Source organism: Passer domesticus, chromosome 33 (genome assembly GCF_036417665.1).
Source record: "Passer domesticus isolate bPasDom1 chromosome 33, bPasDom1.hap1, whole genome shotgun sequence".
NCBI lineage: Eukaryota > Metazoa > Chordata > Aves > Passeriformes > Passeridae > Passer > Passer domesticus.
This window is the reverse complement of record NC_087506.1, coordinates 3016875-3036134: the sequence shown is the minus strand read 5'-3', so window position 1 is coordinate 3036134 and position 19260 is coordinate 3016875. Positions and strand designations below refer to the sequence as shown.

The following is a 19260-nucleotide window of genomic DNA, read 5'->3' as shown; positions in this document are numbered from 1 at the left end:
ATTTCACCTCAGCATCTTTGAAATACAGGCAGTGTGCACCTCTGAAAGAGTACAGATTGATGATGTTTGGAAAGAACAACATCCATAAAGTACTCCCTTCCCAATAGTAGGGATACTAAAATGTATGTGCACTCAGCTGCCTGCTGTCTAGAATATTTGCAGTCTGTGGGAACAGAGGCGCTGTCAGGTGGGAAGGGTCAGGTATGGCTGTTCCCTGGTAGCTGCTCCGTGGGGATTGAGCCGGGCCCAGCAGGGCTGGCCTGTTCAGGCTTGGCTTGGTGCTGTCTCCAGGCAGCTGCAGGTCTCTCCTCAGGGAGCTGCAGAGGGCCCCTGTCCTCAGGGCTGGGGAAATCAGGGTGCTGAGACAAGAGGGGCACTGAGGGGTTCCCTCCTGGGTAGCGAGTGCTGCTGGTCAGCGCTGTCTGGCAGGGAGCGGGAGCTCTGCGGCCGCAGGAACCTGCCGCTGGCCGTGGCACCTGTGGCCCTGGGGAGCTGGGGCTGCGGGGCAATTGTCAGGTTTAGCCTGGAGCTGTGCCCAGCTGGGGGGCTGGGAGAAAGCAAGGAGCCCCAGGAGCCAGAGAGCAGGGAAGTCTCTGAGCCAGTGCCAGCTGGCACCACAGGGAACCCTGGCTGGGAGATGGGGCTGCAGGCCGCTCCATGGCGGGGTGCCTTGCCCGGGCTGCAGCGCCCATGGCCGACCCTCTCCTTGCAGTGACCTCGCAGACGGCCACTGGTGCCCAGCGCCGAGAGGAGCCGCTCCGTGGGCATGGGCAGAAGGACAGAGCCTCTCCAGACCCACAGCACTCCTTGCTGGAGGCACTCTCCTTGCTCGGCAGCGATGACTGGTAAGAAAGGCCTTGTTCACTCTGTGTCCCTCTTGGCATTAACGTAGGTTAGAATCGTGTCTTGCTAGTACCTCTGAGCCCCCGAGAGCCCAGAGTGGACAAAGGGCACTCCAGAGCAGTGAGAGGATAAAGATTTGAGAGCAGCCTTTTCTTGGCCTTGCTCTGCAGCACTGCTCCAGCTGCAGCAGCTCCGTGCTGCTTCCTCGCTTTGCCTGTTGTTCCATGGAGCTGCAAAGGAAACCTTGAGGGGATGGCAGAAGTTTTGAGTGTAGAGATTTGGGTGCCTTGGGCCACTGGCCCAGTGGGACTGAGTAAGATTCCTCTCTGCCCCCACTGCTGACAGCAATGGCAGGTGACAGCGTCTCCCTGTGACCTCCTGCATGGGAGTCCCAGAAGCAGCTCCAGGGAGTTCCTCCAGGGACTTGTGCTGTCCAGTCCCTCAGCCTGTCATTACTCCTGAAGGGCTGATGGCAGAAGAGAAGGAAAAAGAAATGAAATCCTCTAGGAATCTTGCACTTTTGGAATTCAACTTTTTCCTTCTCACTGCTTCATATGGGCCTGAGATGTTTTGTCAATACTCACCATGTGTCCCAAAATTATACACAGGCAGAAGGAGGCCCAGAGGTGATAACCCTACAAATGTTAGGTGATATTGGTTTTCTTTTTAATGTCTTTTTGATCACTCCCTGGTAGATGCTTCATTCACACAGGGGTAAGGACTCCATACACACTGGGATGAGCATGAAAAATCTGCCACGATGCATCTCCTTGTGCAGTCACCTTTGTTTTGTCCTTTCTCATGGGTGCCCTGTGAGGTGCAGAGAGCTTCTGCAGGTGTAGGGGGTCCAGATGATGCTCAGGGGTGCCAGTGGGATCAGTCGCCAGCCCCGTGCTGCAGCCCTGATGCCTCACATTCCTTCCTGTAGCTGAGGCCCTGCACAAAGTGCTGAGAGACAGAGTTGTTTGCACCTTTTAAATAACATGTTGCTGTTGTGGGGGTTGTTTTAGGTAGGGGCTTTTGGGAAAAGCCAGAGTTTCAACAGTTCTTGCTCAGGGGTGGAATCTTCTGGGACATCCTGCTGCTTTTTTTGGGGAATATGTGAGGTGGAGTGGAGGGGGTGACAGAGAGAGGCCTAGATGGCAGAGGGGAAACTCAGCTCCAGAGTGCCAGTGCAGACTCTCAGTGCTGAACTGCCTGCTGGGGCTGACAAAAAAGGAAAATGCCCCAATAACAGCTCAGTGGGACTGTGTCTCAGGGACAGGCACAGGGAGGTGACAAGAAACAGCAGCTTGGTCTGGTCTACAGCTTCTAGGAAGCAGTGCCAGGGGGGCATCATGTGCCAGAGATTTCAGAAAGGCTGTCTGCTTAAATGGCCACTCTGAAACCCCTCTATTCACCTCTTGGATTTCTGTAGGCTTTTGACAGCCACATCATCCTGTGACAACCTTTTCCACAACTAAATTAAGTACTCCTTGAAAAGCACCTCCCATTGTTTGACTGAGCTGCCAGCCTGATAATCTCAAAGGGTGCTGCCTTGGTGGAGAGAAAAAATCAATCTTCTGCCTTTCAGGGAGATGAAGGAGAAGGGACTCTTCAACATCAAACACCTGGCTGGGTCCCATTCAGAGGTCCTGCTGTGTAGACTTCATGACATTTGCTTGGCAGTTACCAGCGAGGTGAGAACATTGTTCTGAATTGTCCCACATACTTCATACATGGTGTGTAGAGTAGGTATGTGCTTGTTCATCTCCATGTGTGCTCAGGGTCTGCCTTCATTTCTGCTTTTAGACCTTCTATTTCTAATTTCTGTCAGCTATCTGTGGGATCTGTGGGTACATGTAGCTGTATTTACTGGTAGGTCGGGTATCTGACACGTGTCTTTGAGTGTGGTGCCTTTATAATGCAATGTGCAAATGCAGAAACTGAGACACTAATGAGGTTATTTGCCAGAGTCCCAGTCTCTGCCCAAGCTGTAATTCAACACTGCAAATTGGTCTCTGGGTCTGAGCCTGTGTTTTCTGTTTCCTGGCTGAGTGCTTCAGCTGCTGGTGTTGTTTTTTGAACAGGAGCACCTGACTCTTCTATCTTTATGATTTGTGCTTTTATGATTTGAAAGCAGCCCTTGCTTCAGTTTTCTAGTCAAAGGGCTTAAAATCAAAGCTGTGAACATTTTAGAAGAGTTAAGTAGAACACTTGAATGAAATATATTTTTTTAGGCCTGCAGTAAGCAGGTGTGAGACCAGAAATTGGTGCCAGAGTAAAAGCCTTTCTGTGCTTGTGCTCTCCTGCTCTTACTGTACTTTGATGTTCCTCTGGACACAGTGGGATGTGTTGTCATTTTCTGGGACTTCTGTTGAAGGCAACTGGTTTTCTTTTCAAGGTGATTCTTATGTTTCCCCTCATGACTTGTCCAGGTGGCCAACCTCCGTTCCAAGGTGTCCTACTCTGCAATTGTCACTCTGGGAGAGCTCTTTGTGACCTTGAAGAAGAACATGGACTCTGAGGTGGATGAGGTTGCTCGGGTCCTTCTGCAGATGGTGTCCAACTCCCCAGAATTTGTTCAGAAAGCAGCCAGTCAGACCCTGGGGATCATGGTGGAGAATGTGACTCCTGCACATGAGAGCAATGACTGCTCTCATGGACATGGGAGTCAAGTAGGTTGTTCTTCTTTTAGTGATATTCTTCACCTTCTAGTGTGTGGGAGGGAGAAGGGATGAGACAGAGAATGGGAATGGTGGGAGGGAAGGGTCCTGTATGCTGCATCTTCTGTGAACTCAGTGACTTCATTCACCAGTCAACGTCATTTCTCTCTTCTTGTCACCTGTTTCTGCCCTCCTGCAGCCTATTAGTTCTCAGAATCCCAGAACTTTAGAATATGGGGAGTTGGAAGGGGCTCATCAGGACCATTGAGTCCAGCTCCTGGCCTTGCACAGAACAGCCCAAGGGTCACACCAAGTGCCTGAGATTGTTGTCCAAATGTTTCTTCAACTCTGTCAGGCTTGGTGCTGTGACCACTGCCCTGGGAGCCTGTTCCAGTGCCCAACCACCCTCTGCGTGAAAAACCTTTTTCCTGATACCCAAATGAAAGCTCCTCTGACTCAGCTTCCTGCTGCTTCCTGGAGTTCTCCCAGGCTGTCAGATTTTCCTAGCTGTGGTGACTGGTGGGGAAGTGAAAGTGCCTGCAAAGGCTGAGGATAGAGCCTTGTGCTTTTGTGGCAAGAGGGACAATTGCAATTGCAGCTGTGAGTGGTGTTTGGTATTTCACAGCACTAACCACAGAGGCCCTGGGAAAACCATGTCTCCTCATGATGCCATTAGCTTGAGAAAGGAGGAGGGTACTTGCTGGGGCGTGGAGCACATGGAGGACAATCTGCTGGGTGTGGCACAGCCTGCACAGCAGGTGCAGCTCCTGCCAAAAGGAGTCTTGTATGACTGGCCATAGAACTCTACTTTCTATTCAAACTCATGTTTCATGTTAGCCTTGGGATGATGAATCACTTTAAAGGCACCTTCACAGCCTGACTGCCATGGAACAGTTGAAGCACATGCTGCCTTAAATGTTGGTGCTGGGCCTGGTAGTTCCCAAGAGACACTCTCTAGAACAGGACGGCCTGGCTAAACTGCCTGTCCCTCCTTTCCTCAGCTTTGGAATAGGGTAAAACATTCAGATGTATCCGTTGCCAAGCCTCACAGAAGAAACAGGCTGCATTGCTGGATATTCTGCAACTTCATGGCCCACAACATGTTTTCCCTGCATTTGTTTCTTCCCAGAGGTCTGCAGATTTGGGGATCATGGGTGGAAAGAGCCTCAATCCTGCTGCAGCTCTGTGTACTGGCTGCCCTCTGATGGGTCAGCATGAGTTGTCTTTAATTTCTAAATCATTCATATGTAATCTATTTCCTTAATCTTTCTCAGAGTAAATACTGTGAAAGGAGCTGAGTATCAGAGAGTGCAGGGAGACTGAATTCCTCCCTCTGCCTTGCAGGCAGTCCTTCTGTACAATGCTAGCTTTGTGTTTACCTGAGTTCAGAACCTTCTAGCGGTGTCTAAAGTTGCAGGGAGAAGGCAGGCCTCCTTCCCCCAGCAAGGACAGGGAGCAGGCTCTGGCCAAGGCCTGTGCTACTGCTGCTCCTTCTCCCTGTGCCCCAGGGTTTGCTCTCTCCTTCCCAGGAGCCGCCACGCCCAGGTGCGGAAGTGTGGGGCCGAGCTCCTCCTGTCCCTGATGGAGAGAACTGGAGTCACAAAGCTGGCAGGCACAGCCAGGGCTGAGAGGCTGGCACACGTGGCAGGGAAGCTTGCTCAGGACTGTCACCAGGACACAAGGTAATGATCCTCATTTCACTTCCTGAAACAGGAAAACCGTTCCCTGTCTGGCCATAAAGGAAAAAGCACAAAAGATTGGAAACTCAAGGCAATAATAAGTGACCTCAATGTGTGGATAAGGGTCATAGAATCACAGAATATGCTGAGTTAGAAGGGAACTATCAGGGTCATCCAGTCCAGCTCCTGGCCATGTGCAGGGCACCCCAAGAGTTACTCCATGTGCTGAGAGCATTGTCTAAATGCTTCTTGAGCTCTGTCAGCCTTGGTGCTGTGACCACTGCTCTGGCTTGCCTGGGCAAATGACTGTACTGGGTAACCTGAGGTTGGCCAGCAAAAAGATGCATTGCCAACTTCCTGTGGCTTGAAGGATTCTTTACTGAGATCAAAAGAGCTCAGATGAGCCAGTCCAACAGTTTTCATTGTCTTTAGGTGCACAACACAAAGCCAAAGTGTTGGCTAATATTCATCACTGAAGGATCCCAAACATCTGTTTCTCATTAACTTAATACATTCCTAGAAATATTTCAGGGGTCTTTAGACAATGTATTCACTCTTTATAAAACCCCTTCTGCAGATTTCTAGAATGTTTTTATCTGTGGCTCAATGACCTCCAAATTTCTTCTTGAAGAAAACTGTGATTTCCTAGTGGCAAAATCAACCCAAACCACCAAAATCCTCTTACTTTGATGATGAAATTCCCATTAATAGCTGCCAAGAACACCAGAGCAACTAGCTGCCCCTGTGCATACATATAGTATAGAATAATCAATAGGATGCAGGAGGTGTTTTGTCCTGGATTCCCTGCTAGTTAAAGAAAGGCAAATTATTGTGCAATGGCAGCAAGACACTGCTAATAGGCTCTGACAACAAAGCAGATGTGTTTTGCTTGTTCCCTGGGATCCTTTGATCCCAGAGGAGCACACCCACATTTTCAGAGTGAAATGGTATTTTTCTGTTGCCCCACATTCTCCTCTTGCCTCCTGTGTTCATCTGACAGCACTGTGCAGTGTCAAGTGGAGGTAAATCTCCCTCTTTGCTGAGTAGGTAATGCCTTCTTGTGCAAGGATTGCACATGATGAATTTAAGGTATAAGCCTCTTCTGTTCACACTCTTCCTTTCTTTGTTCACTTTCCTTTCCTCCCTTCCTTCCTTAGGCATTATGGACAGGAGATGGTGAAGATGTTGCTCAATCATCAAAAATTTAAAATGCTTTTGGAACGATCTCTTTCCACCTGTGACCTGGAGGATATTCTGACAAGAATGAAGAAGAAAGTAAGTGCTTGGCAGGAGAAATTACTCCTTTACACAAGTATTGCCACTGCTAATGTGAGATCAAACATCCCCAATCTGTCTTGATCTCATTCTTCTTCTACTGAATAATTTTTCTCCTGGGAATGAGGTGTTAATCCTCAGCCTGTTCATCTGCAGACCACAAAGAAATTGATGTTATTAGGGAAAAGGTGGGGTTTGGAATATTTTCAATATCATTCACAAAGAAGAAAGGGAAAGAGAGCAAATGGGTTTACATTTAAGTGTAAGGCCCCACCATGCTCTCCCTCCTCTGCCCAGTAAAGCAATTAAGTGAGAATAGTGCTTCTGAAAAGAACAGAGTCTTTGCAAAAGATACTGGAAGTAGTAGTACTAAAAATTTCCAAATTTACAAAAGATGGCCAAGTCAATCCTAGTTACTACAATTACAGTCTTTTGGGAATACTGCCCTGCTGTCAAGCTCTGTGGAACTGGAAAAATCTTGGTGAATTCAGCAGCATCCTGTGGAAATTCCTTTGTTGTTTTTTTTGTGGATTTTTTTTTTTTGGGGGGGGGCGGGGATTTTATTTTTTTTAATCGACATTACAGAAGGGAGCATGCCTTTGTTCAGGCAGAGGGAGAGTGAGTGTTGAACCAAATCCTTCCAACACAATGGGCCAATCCCCAGAGAGTCCATTTTTTTCTGTTGCTTCTGTTGTTTACGAACACTCGTTGCCTGCCAGTTTGCATTATTCCCATTTATGCTGAAGACTAATGAATTTGGGATTTTAGACTGCTGCTCAGTCTGGCAGCACCCATAACCTGCCTTGGGCTATTGAAAACAAAGAGTTGGCATCACTGAATCCCTGTTTCCATCTGTAAGTTAGGAAATGTTTCCCTAAGCCTTGGTAGCAGTGATCCTGGTTCTAACTTGTGTTTTAAACAGGGAATTTCCTATTTTATACTCTAAAGATTGATGGGGTTTCTCTATGTCTTTGTAGGGGATGGAAAACCAGAAGGCTGAACGCCCATCTGTCAAGGAGCTGGTGAAGAAGAGGAACGATGGCTCCAAGAAGCCCCAGGCCACATTGTCTTCTAGCAAATGGTACTGAGCACTTTATTCAGATGTGACAAAGCACATGACAAGCTTTACATGTCTCTTCCTCAGGAAAATCTTTCTGGCAGAGATGGCCAGTGCCACAGATTGTTCTCTTTCCCTACAAATGCTCTATGATAAAAAAAGTCTACTTCTGCATTAGGCTGAACACAACTTCTCTGGAGGGGTTTTCACAATTGAGAGACAAAAAGACCCCATTGGTTACAGCTCAGATGATCCAGTGCAGTGACAAGGGCAGTGTTATGGAGGCTGTGACAGGGCCAAGTTTCTGCTGCCTGACTTGGACAAGGAAATTCAACCAGGGCTTTTTTTTCATCTGAGTGGAGTCTTTTCCACATGGGTGTTTTGATGAGAAGTCCCAGTCTAGAAGCAGGATGCCATTCCACAAAGATGCAGTTCTCATGCATGTGGTTTGGCCTGGCTGAATCATGGTTTTCTTACCCTGAAACAGTATCAAGTTTGAGTAGTAAGTAGCAATGCAATTCCTGATCAACTTCAGGCAACAGGTGTCTCAATATGTACTTTTTGTCTTGATATTCCTGTCCTTCATATGATTTGCTTGATGGAGACAGCATGTTTGGTTTCTTTTGTCCTGTGCTGCAATCAGCATTTAAGACAGGAATTTGGTCCTTGCTGTCTCTTCACGGCAGTTGCAGAGCTACTTGTACCTGTTCTCCTCTGATCACAGAGGGGATTTATTTAGCTCTGTCACGCTCAGCAGTGGCAGGAAAGTGACCACATGCCTCAGTAGCATAGCTAGCATCTTTCCATGCTCATGGAAGAGACAGCTTGATCCAGGAGAATTGTTCCCAGTGGGGTTGTTAAGCTGTGGATCTAGTCTCTAGGGAAGCAAATGAAATGTGAGCATAGTTCTGGGGTGTCTGGCTTCTGTTTTTATCTCTGTGACTGATTTTCTGAATCCTTCACATATGACCCTGTTCATCTGTTCAGATGCATCTGAGCTATTTTTGCAGATTGTCATGCCTGGTTGTAGAGACACTTCTCCGGAGTGATGAGTTTCCATGTTATAAGACACACACGTCCCATATGAGGAGGCATTTAAACTTGGAAGTAGTGTCTCTCTTTCTCCACAAAGCAATGTGAACTGTGTGCCTTGGCAGCCATCTGAAGATAGATCAGATGCATCTCTTGGTTTTCCTGAGTGAGCACTGGCAAGAATGTTCCTTGCAGATTGTCTCTCGTAATAATTGTCATGAGGTCCACGTTGTTTTTCAGAGCCTCATGATTTTCCAGCTTCAAATCACATAATGAGGAAAGCTCCTGAAGATGTTTTGCTCACAATTAACTGAAGATATTATCACCGACAGGTCCTAATTTGGATTTATTTTCCAGAGTGAAATCTACCTCTGATGGATGCCTCCTACACCGTGCACAAGCCCAGGTCACGTTACCTCCGGTTGAGGAAGAAACGGAGCTGCTCCAGAAGCTTTACAATCTCCTGGAGGCCAAGGGGTTTCAGACGCGCATGGAAGGAGTGTCACTCCTCCAAGACTTGTGCAAAACTAGCCCCCAGCTCATCTCCACTAACATTGTCCAAGTATGTAGGGTATCTTCATTGCTCCTTTCCTTTAGCTCCTTTCCTAAGCCTGTAGCAGTAAAGTTAATTCAGTGTGTCTTGGCATTCCATCCTGGCTGTTTGGGACATGCTGGTCCCTCTTACCCAGGCAAATTTAATTCAGGTCCAGGCTTCAGGACAAGTTATTTCAGTCCAGCTGTATATGTCTGGCAGGTGCCTATTGATGCCGTTCATCAGATGATGACAGAATTTTCTGCTGGTGTGACTGCTGCTCTCTCCTACTCCCAGCTGGGTTAAGTAAAGGCAATCCAGCCACTGAAAGCATGGCAATTATTCTCTAGACCAAAAATGGGTTTACCTAGGGAAGAGAAGATCAGACTGGGTCGGTTTAAACCCAGGTTTTTTTAAGAATACTTCCATATACTCCATCTAGTCTTGCCCAGGCACAACTCTGGCTCTCATTTCCATCCTTGTTCCTATTCCTCTTGGTAAAAACAGAGCTCACCCTTCTTGGGGGGTCTTTTTTTCTCCTTGGAAAAGGAGGAAAACAGCTAAGGACTCATCTCTGCCGTCTCCTCCCAGTAGCTGCTTTTCCCCTTTCTCCAAGAAAAGGTGCCTGATGATGTGTCTGTCAAGGGACTGAAGCTGCTCTAATGAGAACTGTACAGCTCATTAAATTCCAGAAGTCTACCTGTTACTTAGAGAAATGCTCTGCATCCTGGAAGAGTTGATCAGAGCCCTGCACTTCTCCAGATACTGCCGCTAAGACAAACAAAAGAAAACTTAGATCTCCTCCAGCCGTAGTTTTGGCAAAATCCTAATTGCCCTCAGTACTTGAGGCAACTGTATAGAAAACCGGGCATTGTAAACATCTGCTTCCATACTTCTAAAGCAAAGGTAGTCTTTAGCATGAATAAATTGAATGGATTTAATGATTTATAGATGAAGAGAAATACCATAGGAACTGTGCTCTCCCCAATCAAACATCTTAAAAACAGAAGAAAATCTTTCTAGCAGCATGAGGTTGCGCCACCATTCCAGTGAGTGGCCCACAGGAAAAGAGTGAAATTGTGCAAACAAGTGCTGACCTGACAGAAAGGATCACTCTCATCTTTTACATTGCTGACTGCTACATCCACTCTTCAAACAAGGACATGTGAATCCAGCTTTCATGTTGTTTGTTCTCTTCACAGATTTTTGAATATTTTGTCCTGAGAATATCTGACAGCCACAAGAAAGTGAAGCAGAAGGCGCTGGATGTGCTGGTAGAAATCACAGGCGTCCTGAAAGATGCCTTGAACCCGGTGATCATTGGTTTGGTGGAAGGAATAACGAAGAACCTGAACTCCAAGGATCCCAGGGTTCGTGCCGCAGCTGTGAAAGCGCTGGAAGAATCCATTGCTCATTTAGGTAAGGCTGAGCCCTGGCATGGACTCTCCTCACCTGTGTCTCTGTCTCTCCGACACAAGAGAGTGCTGAGTGCCTTGATAGCTGCTGTTGTCTGTGGAAAGCTCCAGCTGGCATCCCCCAGAAGCTGTGCAGGTGCAGTCCTTATGCACCCGTTCCCCAACAGGCTTGAACGTGATCAGCATTTCCCAAAAGTCCCAGGAGCCCTTGGCTCTGTGCTGCCTGTCTGAAGAGCAAGTCCCAGACTACAGCTTTGCTACAGTTCAGAGGCAAAGGGGGTTTGGAGTTTGCTTGGGCCCCGTTTGACTTCCCAAATGCTCTTGGCATGAAGGGAGAGTGACCCATCAGAGCTCCTGCAGAGCAGCCACCGGGAATGCTCTACATGATAGGCATTAGCTGCCTATTTTCCCCTTTTCTTCTTTGTCTTGTATTTTCAAAGGGGAACTTAGGATTCCCCAAGTTCATTTCTTTATAACAAACAGGTATAAACCCAGCTGTCAATGATGCCCTGTTCCACATGTTGTTTTGCATGGGGCAAGATGTCTACAGCAGTTAACTACATAGGCAAAGGCTGCTCTCAATTCCTTTGCCACACAGATTTATGTCAGCTCTGAAAATGCCACACTGAGGAAATGTGCCTGAAAATAGGAGTGTTGAAGAGGCAGGTGTTCAAGGGGAGTTGCCACTTTCTCCTCCTCAGCTGCTCTGTGAACTCAGGAACTGCCTGACTCGGTGCCTTTCTGTGTCCCAAGTATGGGGTTCTTCCTTTTTGCTCTGGGATGCAAAATCTTTTCACTGCGTACATGTGACTGAACTCTTGATGTCCCTGATGGGAAATGTTTTAACATAGCTCCTGATACAGCAGACAACTTTGCATTTACAAATGTGAAAGGAGAGCTTTTCTTTTGCAATTTAAATCCCTGCCAAGCAGGCTGGAAGGAAAGAAGAAAAGGATTCAAAAACCAGCAGAAATGTACTTTATTTTATAGAATGGGGTTGCCCCTACCCTTTCCCTCTGCACTGTCCTTTCTCCTATGGTCTCAGAAAAGTGAGCAGAAACATGTGTTTCACTTGTAGATAAAGTATCACTGCTGAAGGAGTTCAGCTACCAGTGGAATCAACTGAGTGGCCAAGCTCTGCTGGATGTCACGGAGTGTATCACAGGTATGGCCTCCCCTTGTAAGCCAAGAGGTCTTCCCAGGGAGTATTTACAGGCAATGCCTGTGAACAGACAGCAGAGTAGCTCCTCCAAACCAGGAGGTGCTGAGCTTGTCCCTCCTGCCCAGTGCCCAAGGCAGGTGTATTTGGCAGGTTTCCCTGGCTGCTGCAGAGCTGTGCAGCACCTGAGATGGGGGCAGAGCTCGGCCTCGGGGCTGAGCTCCCACTGGGGCATCTCAGAACCCAGCTCCAGGAAAGGGAGGGACTCAAAATACCCCAGCTGGCTCCTCTCTTGGAAGCTCAGGGACATCTGTCATCTTTTCGGGAAAATGGTGGCAAATGCTGTTTCAGGGGATCAGTTTGTTTTGTCCTCACAGAACTCTTGTTTTTCTCTTGGAAAGCTTTGAGGCTGAACTGTGCAGAGCCTGGGGTCACAGCTTAGGTCAAAACTCAACAGACGTATTAGAGGCAGGGATTTAGTGCAAGGCAGCCTTTGGGGGCAGAGGGGCAGAAGCAGAGTGCTGAGGCTCCCTGCCTGTGCTGCCAAAGTGGCACTGGACTGAGCATTTCAGGGTGTGCAAACAGTGTCTGCCTGTGTCAGCACTGTCCAAAATGTTACATATGCAGCTGATAATTGATTGCTCAGAGGTGCTTGCTATGTCAGCAATAGCCAAGGAATGGGAAAATTATAATCCCAATATATAGTAGAACAGACTATTGATAGCCTTGCTTTAACTGGGGCTAAAGCCACTGCTAATTAGGCCAACATCTTTGAATGCAAGGTTTAATACACTTTGTGTCTTCATTGGGAATCTCAAAAGGGCATGTTCAGCGATTGGGAATGTCAAAGGCCCTTTAAAGAGCTTTGAAAAAAGTAGATCTCCAGCAACAGGGAATTTAGTTTTACAGATCTTTTGATCTCTTTTTCAAATAAAGGAATGAAACATAAATTAGGACTACTTTAGAAAAAGTAGATGTTCTCTCTGAGATTCAGTAGGAAGAGACAGCTGTTCCTTACCTTCAATAGTCACCAATGTCTTTAATTGCATTTAAACTCAAATGAATTCCCATGTTAAAATGGGTATCATAACCCTTTTCCTGCTTAGCACAATTGGGGTTTGGGTACTTTCAGGAGCTGTTTTAATATTGATGACTGCCAGTGGATTAAATGCATAGAGAAAATGAAGTCTCTTCCACCACAGAATAATAAATGGCTACTAGATAACATTTTGCCTGATCAGAAAATAAGAATGGTCTCCAGAGCTTTTCAGGATTTGAGCTTTCAGCCAAATCTGCCATGCAAGGAGCCTGTTGGTAGTAAATTTTTGTCTGTGTTTGACATAGTTTGGTTCAGAAAATGAGCAGAGAGCAGTTTTCAGAGACAATATGAGAAAATACTTGTGTTTTGGATGAATTTCAGTCCCTTGTGTAGCATTTTGCTCTCTCTATGCCCCTACTTCAGTGGACATTATAAGAAAAAATGCCATTAAGATTGGGAGGGGAAATGGCATTAAAATGTGGAGATGCTCAAATGCCACAGCAATGGGGTCTGGATAATTCTCTAAGGCACCCTGAGGTTTGAAACAGCTGCTTGTTGGAAGCCCCAGAAGCATTCTGCCAAAGACACCAGCTAGTCACTGATGTTTCCAATCCAACTGTCAAGCAGCAGCCATCTCTGGTAGGCTGGAATTTTGAGGTGTGTTCTAATCCTGCCCTTTGCAGCGTGCCACTGAGCAAAGGGAAGAGCCAGATTAAACATGTGGCACTTGACATCAAAGTTATGAAAATGGAATCATCCCTTTTATTAGAAATCCCTCCATTTCTTCTCTATGGTGCATTTCCAAATCTTCAGTGTGGGTTTAGACAACTTCTTAATGGAAATAAAAAGCAACTGGACATTTCATTCATTGCTCATGCAGAAAGTGATTGTGCAATAATTTAGTAAAGGTACAAAGTCTGCCACAGGGACAAGGCTGTGGTTGGAGAAATTAGTCCTGAGGGGTTGGTGGTTCTGTTTCCAGGATGATCAGCTGCTTTGCCCGTTTCTGGATCATGGGGCTCTCTGCTATTTTGCTGATCTTAGCCAGAAGGCTTCCAGTTAGCAAAAGCAGAGGTAGATCCCTGTTTGCATTAAGGCTGGTAGTTGCGAAGCTGTGTCTCTCTCCCGGCAGTGCTTGTGGAGTGGGTTTATGCCAGGAGCCCTGAAGTGGTCCAGCACGACGCCCTGCCCGTGCTCTGGTCCTTCCTGGAGAACAAGGCGCTGCCGGTGCGAAGCGCCAATGTCCGCACTGTGGCCACCAAGCTTGCCTCTGCCCTCCACAAGGTGATGGGCACCAAGCTGAAGAGATGTGCTGCCAGCCAGCCTCCACATGTGCGGGAAAACCTCTCCAAAATGTTGGGCTGGTGAAGGCATGATGTTCTCCAGAGAGATGACAACGTGCTGAGTTGGACACCTCCAGATCTGCCTTGTTAGCTGTGCCAAAAGAGACCAAATGCTAAGGAAGGGTGTGCACGTGCCCCCTCTCTCTCCATCGCCCTTCCTAGTCATGGCATGGGGGGCCTGAAGCAACTCCAGACCGAGGACAAGGTGAAGGCTGATCATGACTCAGCCTCACACAGAGGTGAGGGGGAGCTGGGCCAATCTCTGTTGGGAGGAAGGGTCTTGTGGCAGCCCAGAGAGCCTGTGCACATTGCCAGGGAACAGCTGTGCCCTGCATGTGGCCCTGCAATGAGCTGTGCTGCTGCCAGTGCCTGTGGAGCTGGAGGGCTGCTCAGCTGTGGGGCAGGGAGAGGAGCAGGAGGGTGCATGTGCAGCTGAGCCATTGCTGGAGAGCACAGGGCTCTGGGCTCCCTGCTGTCCCAGGGCAGCCCAGAGGCCAGGGTGCTCCTGTGGAAGTGGGCCAGGGTTTTACCTTGTCCTGCCTCAAGTGCCTGCCAGCAAGAGCATGTTTCCCTGTGCAGCTCTTTAGAAGTTTGCAGGATGTCTGTCCCATGAAATATGGAATTTAGCTGCTTTAGGTTTGCATTGTGGCCCCTGTTAAACTTTGTGTCTCCATTTTGCAGATCGGACTGGTTACAGTCTTACTGAGAAGGTTCTTCTGGACAATTCCCATGGTGCCTTACCCACAAAGTCCTTGCCTGCTGTACAGAAGAGCTCTCTTTTCTCCAAGTTCAGGAAGAAGCTGCTGCCTGTATGAATATTGTTTGAAGAGTAGGATTTATATGTTAGGTTTTGTAGTAGATGTACATATGTTCTGATCCTTAGATGTAGTTTTGAATAAATGTGTTTTGATTGTACCTTTAAATCTTGATTACATATTTTTAATTGTATATATTTTATACTGATGATGAAAAAAAAGTAAATAAATAAATTAAATTTAAATAAACCAGGAGAAGAATGTGAGACCAGGTCCTGCTAGCCTAGAGATTATGGGAGTGCAGCTCACTCAATGAGCCAGGGTCCCACCACATCCTTTCCTCCTCACTGGGCCTCTCCTCTTCCTCTTTGGCCATGTTTTCTTTGTGTCATTTGTGCTGCTCTTTGTTACTTGGCATTATGACAGGGCCACCTGTTGACTTATTTGGGGGACAATGGATCCAAAAGATCCTGTATAGTCAAAAGCTTTCTACCTAGGCGTGTTCTGTGCTCAGAAAAAGCCTGAGCAAAGAAACAAAGAGAAATGTGCCCAAACCCCAAAGCTTTGCTCCTTTGCAATCTCACACAGATCTGGCTCACAGGTGTCTTGAATCACAATTTCATAGGTAAGAAGAATTCGTGTCTTTCACTGGGAAAAGCTGCACTGATTTGGAAAAACCGTCTGTATGTATATTTACCCAGGACAGCAGCCAAGCTGTGTTGTTTGCACCTTGTTTGCAGAAGGATGAGTGCACTGGGAGGCCAATAACAAGTGACAAAGGTTCCTCAAATCTGTACTGCAGCCTGGGTGCCATTCAGCCCGAGCTAGGGGACAATTTGTTCATCATGGAACAGTGCTTGCCACTGAAATGAATTCCTGCACAGCTGGAAGAAGCAATTCTGGATGCAGCTCCAGCTGTTGCTGGGCTGCATGATCATTGACAATGCTGCCTTTCCAGAAATTATTCTGCAGTTTCCTTTCATAGGCATTTGAAGCTTTTGAACTTCACATTGCAATTTGCTTTGCCTTAGGGAAAAACACTTCTAGGCCCAGTGCAAAATGTAACCTTTTGCCAGCAAAGTTCTCACGGTTGCCACCTACTGATGTTACAGAAGAAACGGCATGGGAATGTGTTAATTAGGTTTTCTGAAAGAAAAACTCTATGTCACCTGGCTGCATGTGTTTGCTTAGCTATGGGTCTAGTCCTGGCCTAGTAAAGCCAGGGCAGGGTGGCATGTTGCAGGGAAAACTAGCCTGTGAGCTTGTGGGGTTGCCATCACCAGCAGAGTGAATGTGGCCTTTGGGGATTTCTATGGAGACAAAATTAGGGACCTACTCCATGCCACAATATTCTCTTAGATCGTTCTATAATGTTCTAGAAAAGGCTGTGAAACTTCACATCTCCTTGCACAGCCACTGTTTGAATTGGGGCATTTTTGTCCCTCCTCAAGTCATTGCTCTTGCACACCAGAAACATGAACATCCACCAACAGGAATGATGCACGGTCCTCCTGCTGCTGCTTCAGAGCACTGGGAAGTGCAGACCTGGGTATGACCACCATGAACACTCAATTAGCATTTCATTCTCCTTCAAGCTATCCAGATCTCAGGGCTTTTTGTTTCAAAGCAGCCACTGTACTGGCTCTAGGGAAGAACAGGAAATGGGAAGCAGCAACTGCCAGCCTTGCAAGGGTGTAGGGGAAAACCACAAGTGTCTGCATCAAAAGATGAATGGGAAGAGTGTAATTGCCAAAAGCCAAAGCCTCATTAGGATAGCAGGATCAGGTCTTTACTGCATGCTTGCATGAAGATCATTTGGGACCTCCTTTTTTGTATCTCATGCAGAAAAGGAGCTCTTAATAATACCATAGTACTTAAAAGCGCATTGGGATGTAGCTCTGTAGTGGTTCTCAATGAAGCAGTCTGCCTGCTTTGTCACTGCCAGCCCTGGTGAGCCTGCGAGGGATCCTAGTGTATCCCATGCCTGCTTTGCCTCCAAGCAAAGCTTGCGTTTCCTTCTTAGTGTAGAGTAAATAGAAGAGTAATAAAATGGACAATTAAACTGACCACTTTGGAGGATATGCTCATGCTTTCACATGTCAGTTCTGTACCTCATGCTCCCGAGGCCTGTTACTCATTATGGAATATTTTAATAAAAAACCTCAGTTCTCCTGTTGCATCTGAATAAAATTGCATAAAATCACAGAGAATTCTGCTGGCAGGAGCAAGACAAGAGCCTTCCAACACTCACTTGCAGCAGTCCTCGATTTCTGCAGCCCATTGTGAAAAGCTGCTGTAGACTGAGTGTTTGGAGTTGGTTTGGGCCTTTATGAAAGATATGTGGAACAGAGTGCAGGGCTCTCCTAGCAGAAAACTGTTTGTCCAAGCCCAGGGACATGGTGCTGGCAGAAGCGGAGCAGCCCCGCTCCCAACCCAAGAGTCTGTGAGCTGAGCCACGCCAGGGAGAAAAGGCACTGAGGGGCTCCAGCCCAGCTGCTTCACCTGCTGTGACTGTTCCATGGAGCTCTGCCACTGGCAGAAAGTCGATGCCAGACAAGCCACCGAGCTTTCATCAGCTACTAGAACTACTCCATGACAGCTCCTGTTCTTCCCGAGAGAGATCCCGGCTCCACCTTGTAACACATGTCATAGGGGGATCTGTTTGTTAATAAACTGTTGGGGTTTTTTTCCACTTTCATCTATTAGTAATAATTTCCTATTCCTGGAAAGGGATTGTTGCAACAGTTTAGAGGAGACGACTTATTGCACAGTATCCTGTTTTAAGTTGTCTCAAACTCTGTGAGACAGATGGCTTCACATAGGAGCATCCCCAAGGCTGCTGAGGGAAAGGCACAGAGGAAGACAAACTGAGTATTTCTGAGGGAAATCCCTTGACACCAAACCAACCTGAGTTGTCAAACAGTGGACCTGCCATTTTGAGACGGGGGAAACCTTTCAGTGTGTTTGGTCCAGGCTGGGTTATGCTCAAGGCAAAGGAGTGTCAGTGCACTTGATTCCTTCTCTCCTCATTGTGGCCAGCACGCACAGGAGCCCAGAGCTCCTCCAGAAACCATCACAGCACTCAGTGAGAGAAAACTTGTGCCCAGTTCTCACCTAGAGCTGTGGTGCCCAGCATTCCACCGCACTGGAATGAGGAACTGTTCCAGCTCTTTTAGAAGGAGCTAAGGAGGTTTGGCCTTCAGATCAGCTCCTTCCTAGCTCTTGATTTGCTGCTCTGGGTAAGCTGATGCTTGTGGCAGCACTTGTTTCACAGCTGACAGCCCTGCTCTGATGGCGAGCAGCCATTGCAGGAGCTTTTGCTGGTGACATTGAACATTTCAGATCTTCCTAAGGAAAGCTCAGGGCAGAACTTGTCAAAGGAGCATTGCCTGGGCCATGCTTTTAAAATTAGATCTTTCCTCCACTGGCATTCATGTCCAGAGGCCTGTGACCCCAAGTGGGCTGCTGCCTCCTAAAATCCCAAATGCCACAGGATGTCTCCCAGACCCAAGCTGCCAGCACCTCCAACTCGGGCTGCCCTGGCAGTGCCAAGTGCCTCTTGCAAAGTGACACCATGAAACTGGGGTGGTGAGTTTTGTTTCCAATGGAAAATGGCCTGCATTCAGCCAAGGGGCCTGTGGCCCCAACTAGTCTGCTGCCTCCTGAAATCCCAGACGGCGCAGGATGTCTCCCAGAGGCAACCTGGTACCACCTAAAGCTCATGCTGCCCTGGCAGTGGGAAGCACCTCCTGGAAAGGACATCAGCAAACTGGCCTGGTCAGTTTTGTTTCCCATGAAAAACAGCTGGCGTTCGTGTCCAGGGACCTGCATCCAGCCCAGGGTCCTGTGGCCCCCCATGGCCTGCCACCTCCTAAAATTCCAAATTGAGTGGCATGGGGCCTGTGCTGCAACAACTGCCCTGGGCCCTGGAGTCTCAGACCTCAGGCAGGCACCAATGACCAACAGGGAAAGGCAGGCAACAGGATGCTTCTTGCTTTAGCAAAAGCCTCAATCCTTTATTGTGCCAGCGACCAAGACAAGAAACAAGGGGGTAGTCATGGGTTTTATATGACAGGCTAGGGGTGGCATTTAGGGTCAGGGTCCAATAGCAGAAGGAGCAGGGGACCGCAAATGGGTGAATCGAGGAGGACAACCAATGGAAAAAACTAAGGTGAGGACATTGCAGTAGAATTGAAACCAATGGGGGTACAGGAAAGGAAGAACATTCTGGAGCCATTCCTTCTTTGACAAGATGGAGTGGAATGCCTTTTTCTGGACTTCCAGGGACATGCCCCACAGGGTGGAGGGGTGGAATCTTCTTTAAATCACACCCCTCAACCCATGCTGTCTGTCTGGGTAGAATCCCTGCCACCTGGGGCGGGGGCACAAAACAACTCCCCCTCTTTTATTTCTTTTAGAAACAGGAGAACAATCTTTAAGTTATGGCCCCAGAATACTCTTCAACTTAAATTCCTTCATACTTATG

The 19260-nt window shown here is 47.6% G+C and overlaps 1 protein-coding gene and 2 long non-coding RNA genes across 5 annotated transcripts in view; 2 read left to right on the top strand and 1 right to left on the bottom strand.

Annotated features, from left to right (window-relative positions):
* Window positions 1-19260, bottom strand: part of LOC135288501 (uncharacterized) — a 447298-nt gene that overhangs the window by 366215 nt on the left and 61823 nt on the right. The window lies entirely within an intron of this gene.
* On the top strand, window positions 658-5116 carry LOC135288431 (TOG array regulator of axonemal microtubules protein 2-like). The gene is made up of 4 exons (XM_064401825.1): window positions 658-845; window positions 2417-2522; window positions 3261-3500; window positions 5018-5116. The coding sequence occupies exons 1-4, from the start codon at window positions 658-660 to the stop codon at window positions 5114-5116; spliced, it is 633 nt and encodes a 210-aa protein (XP_064257895.1).
* LOC135288507 (uncharacterized) lies at window positions 6323-14956 on the top strand. The gene is made up of 5 exons (XR_010351576.1): window positions 6323-6442; window positions 7420-7523; window positions 8889-9093; window positions 10266-14258; window positions 14701-14956. It is a non-coding gene; the product is annotated as an uncharacterized LOC135288507 (long non-coding RNA).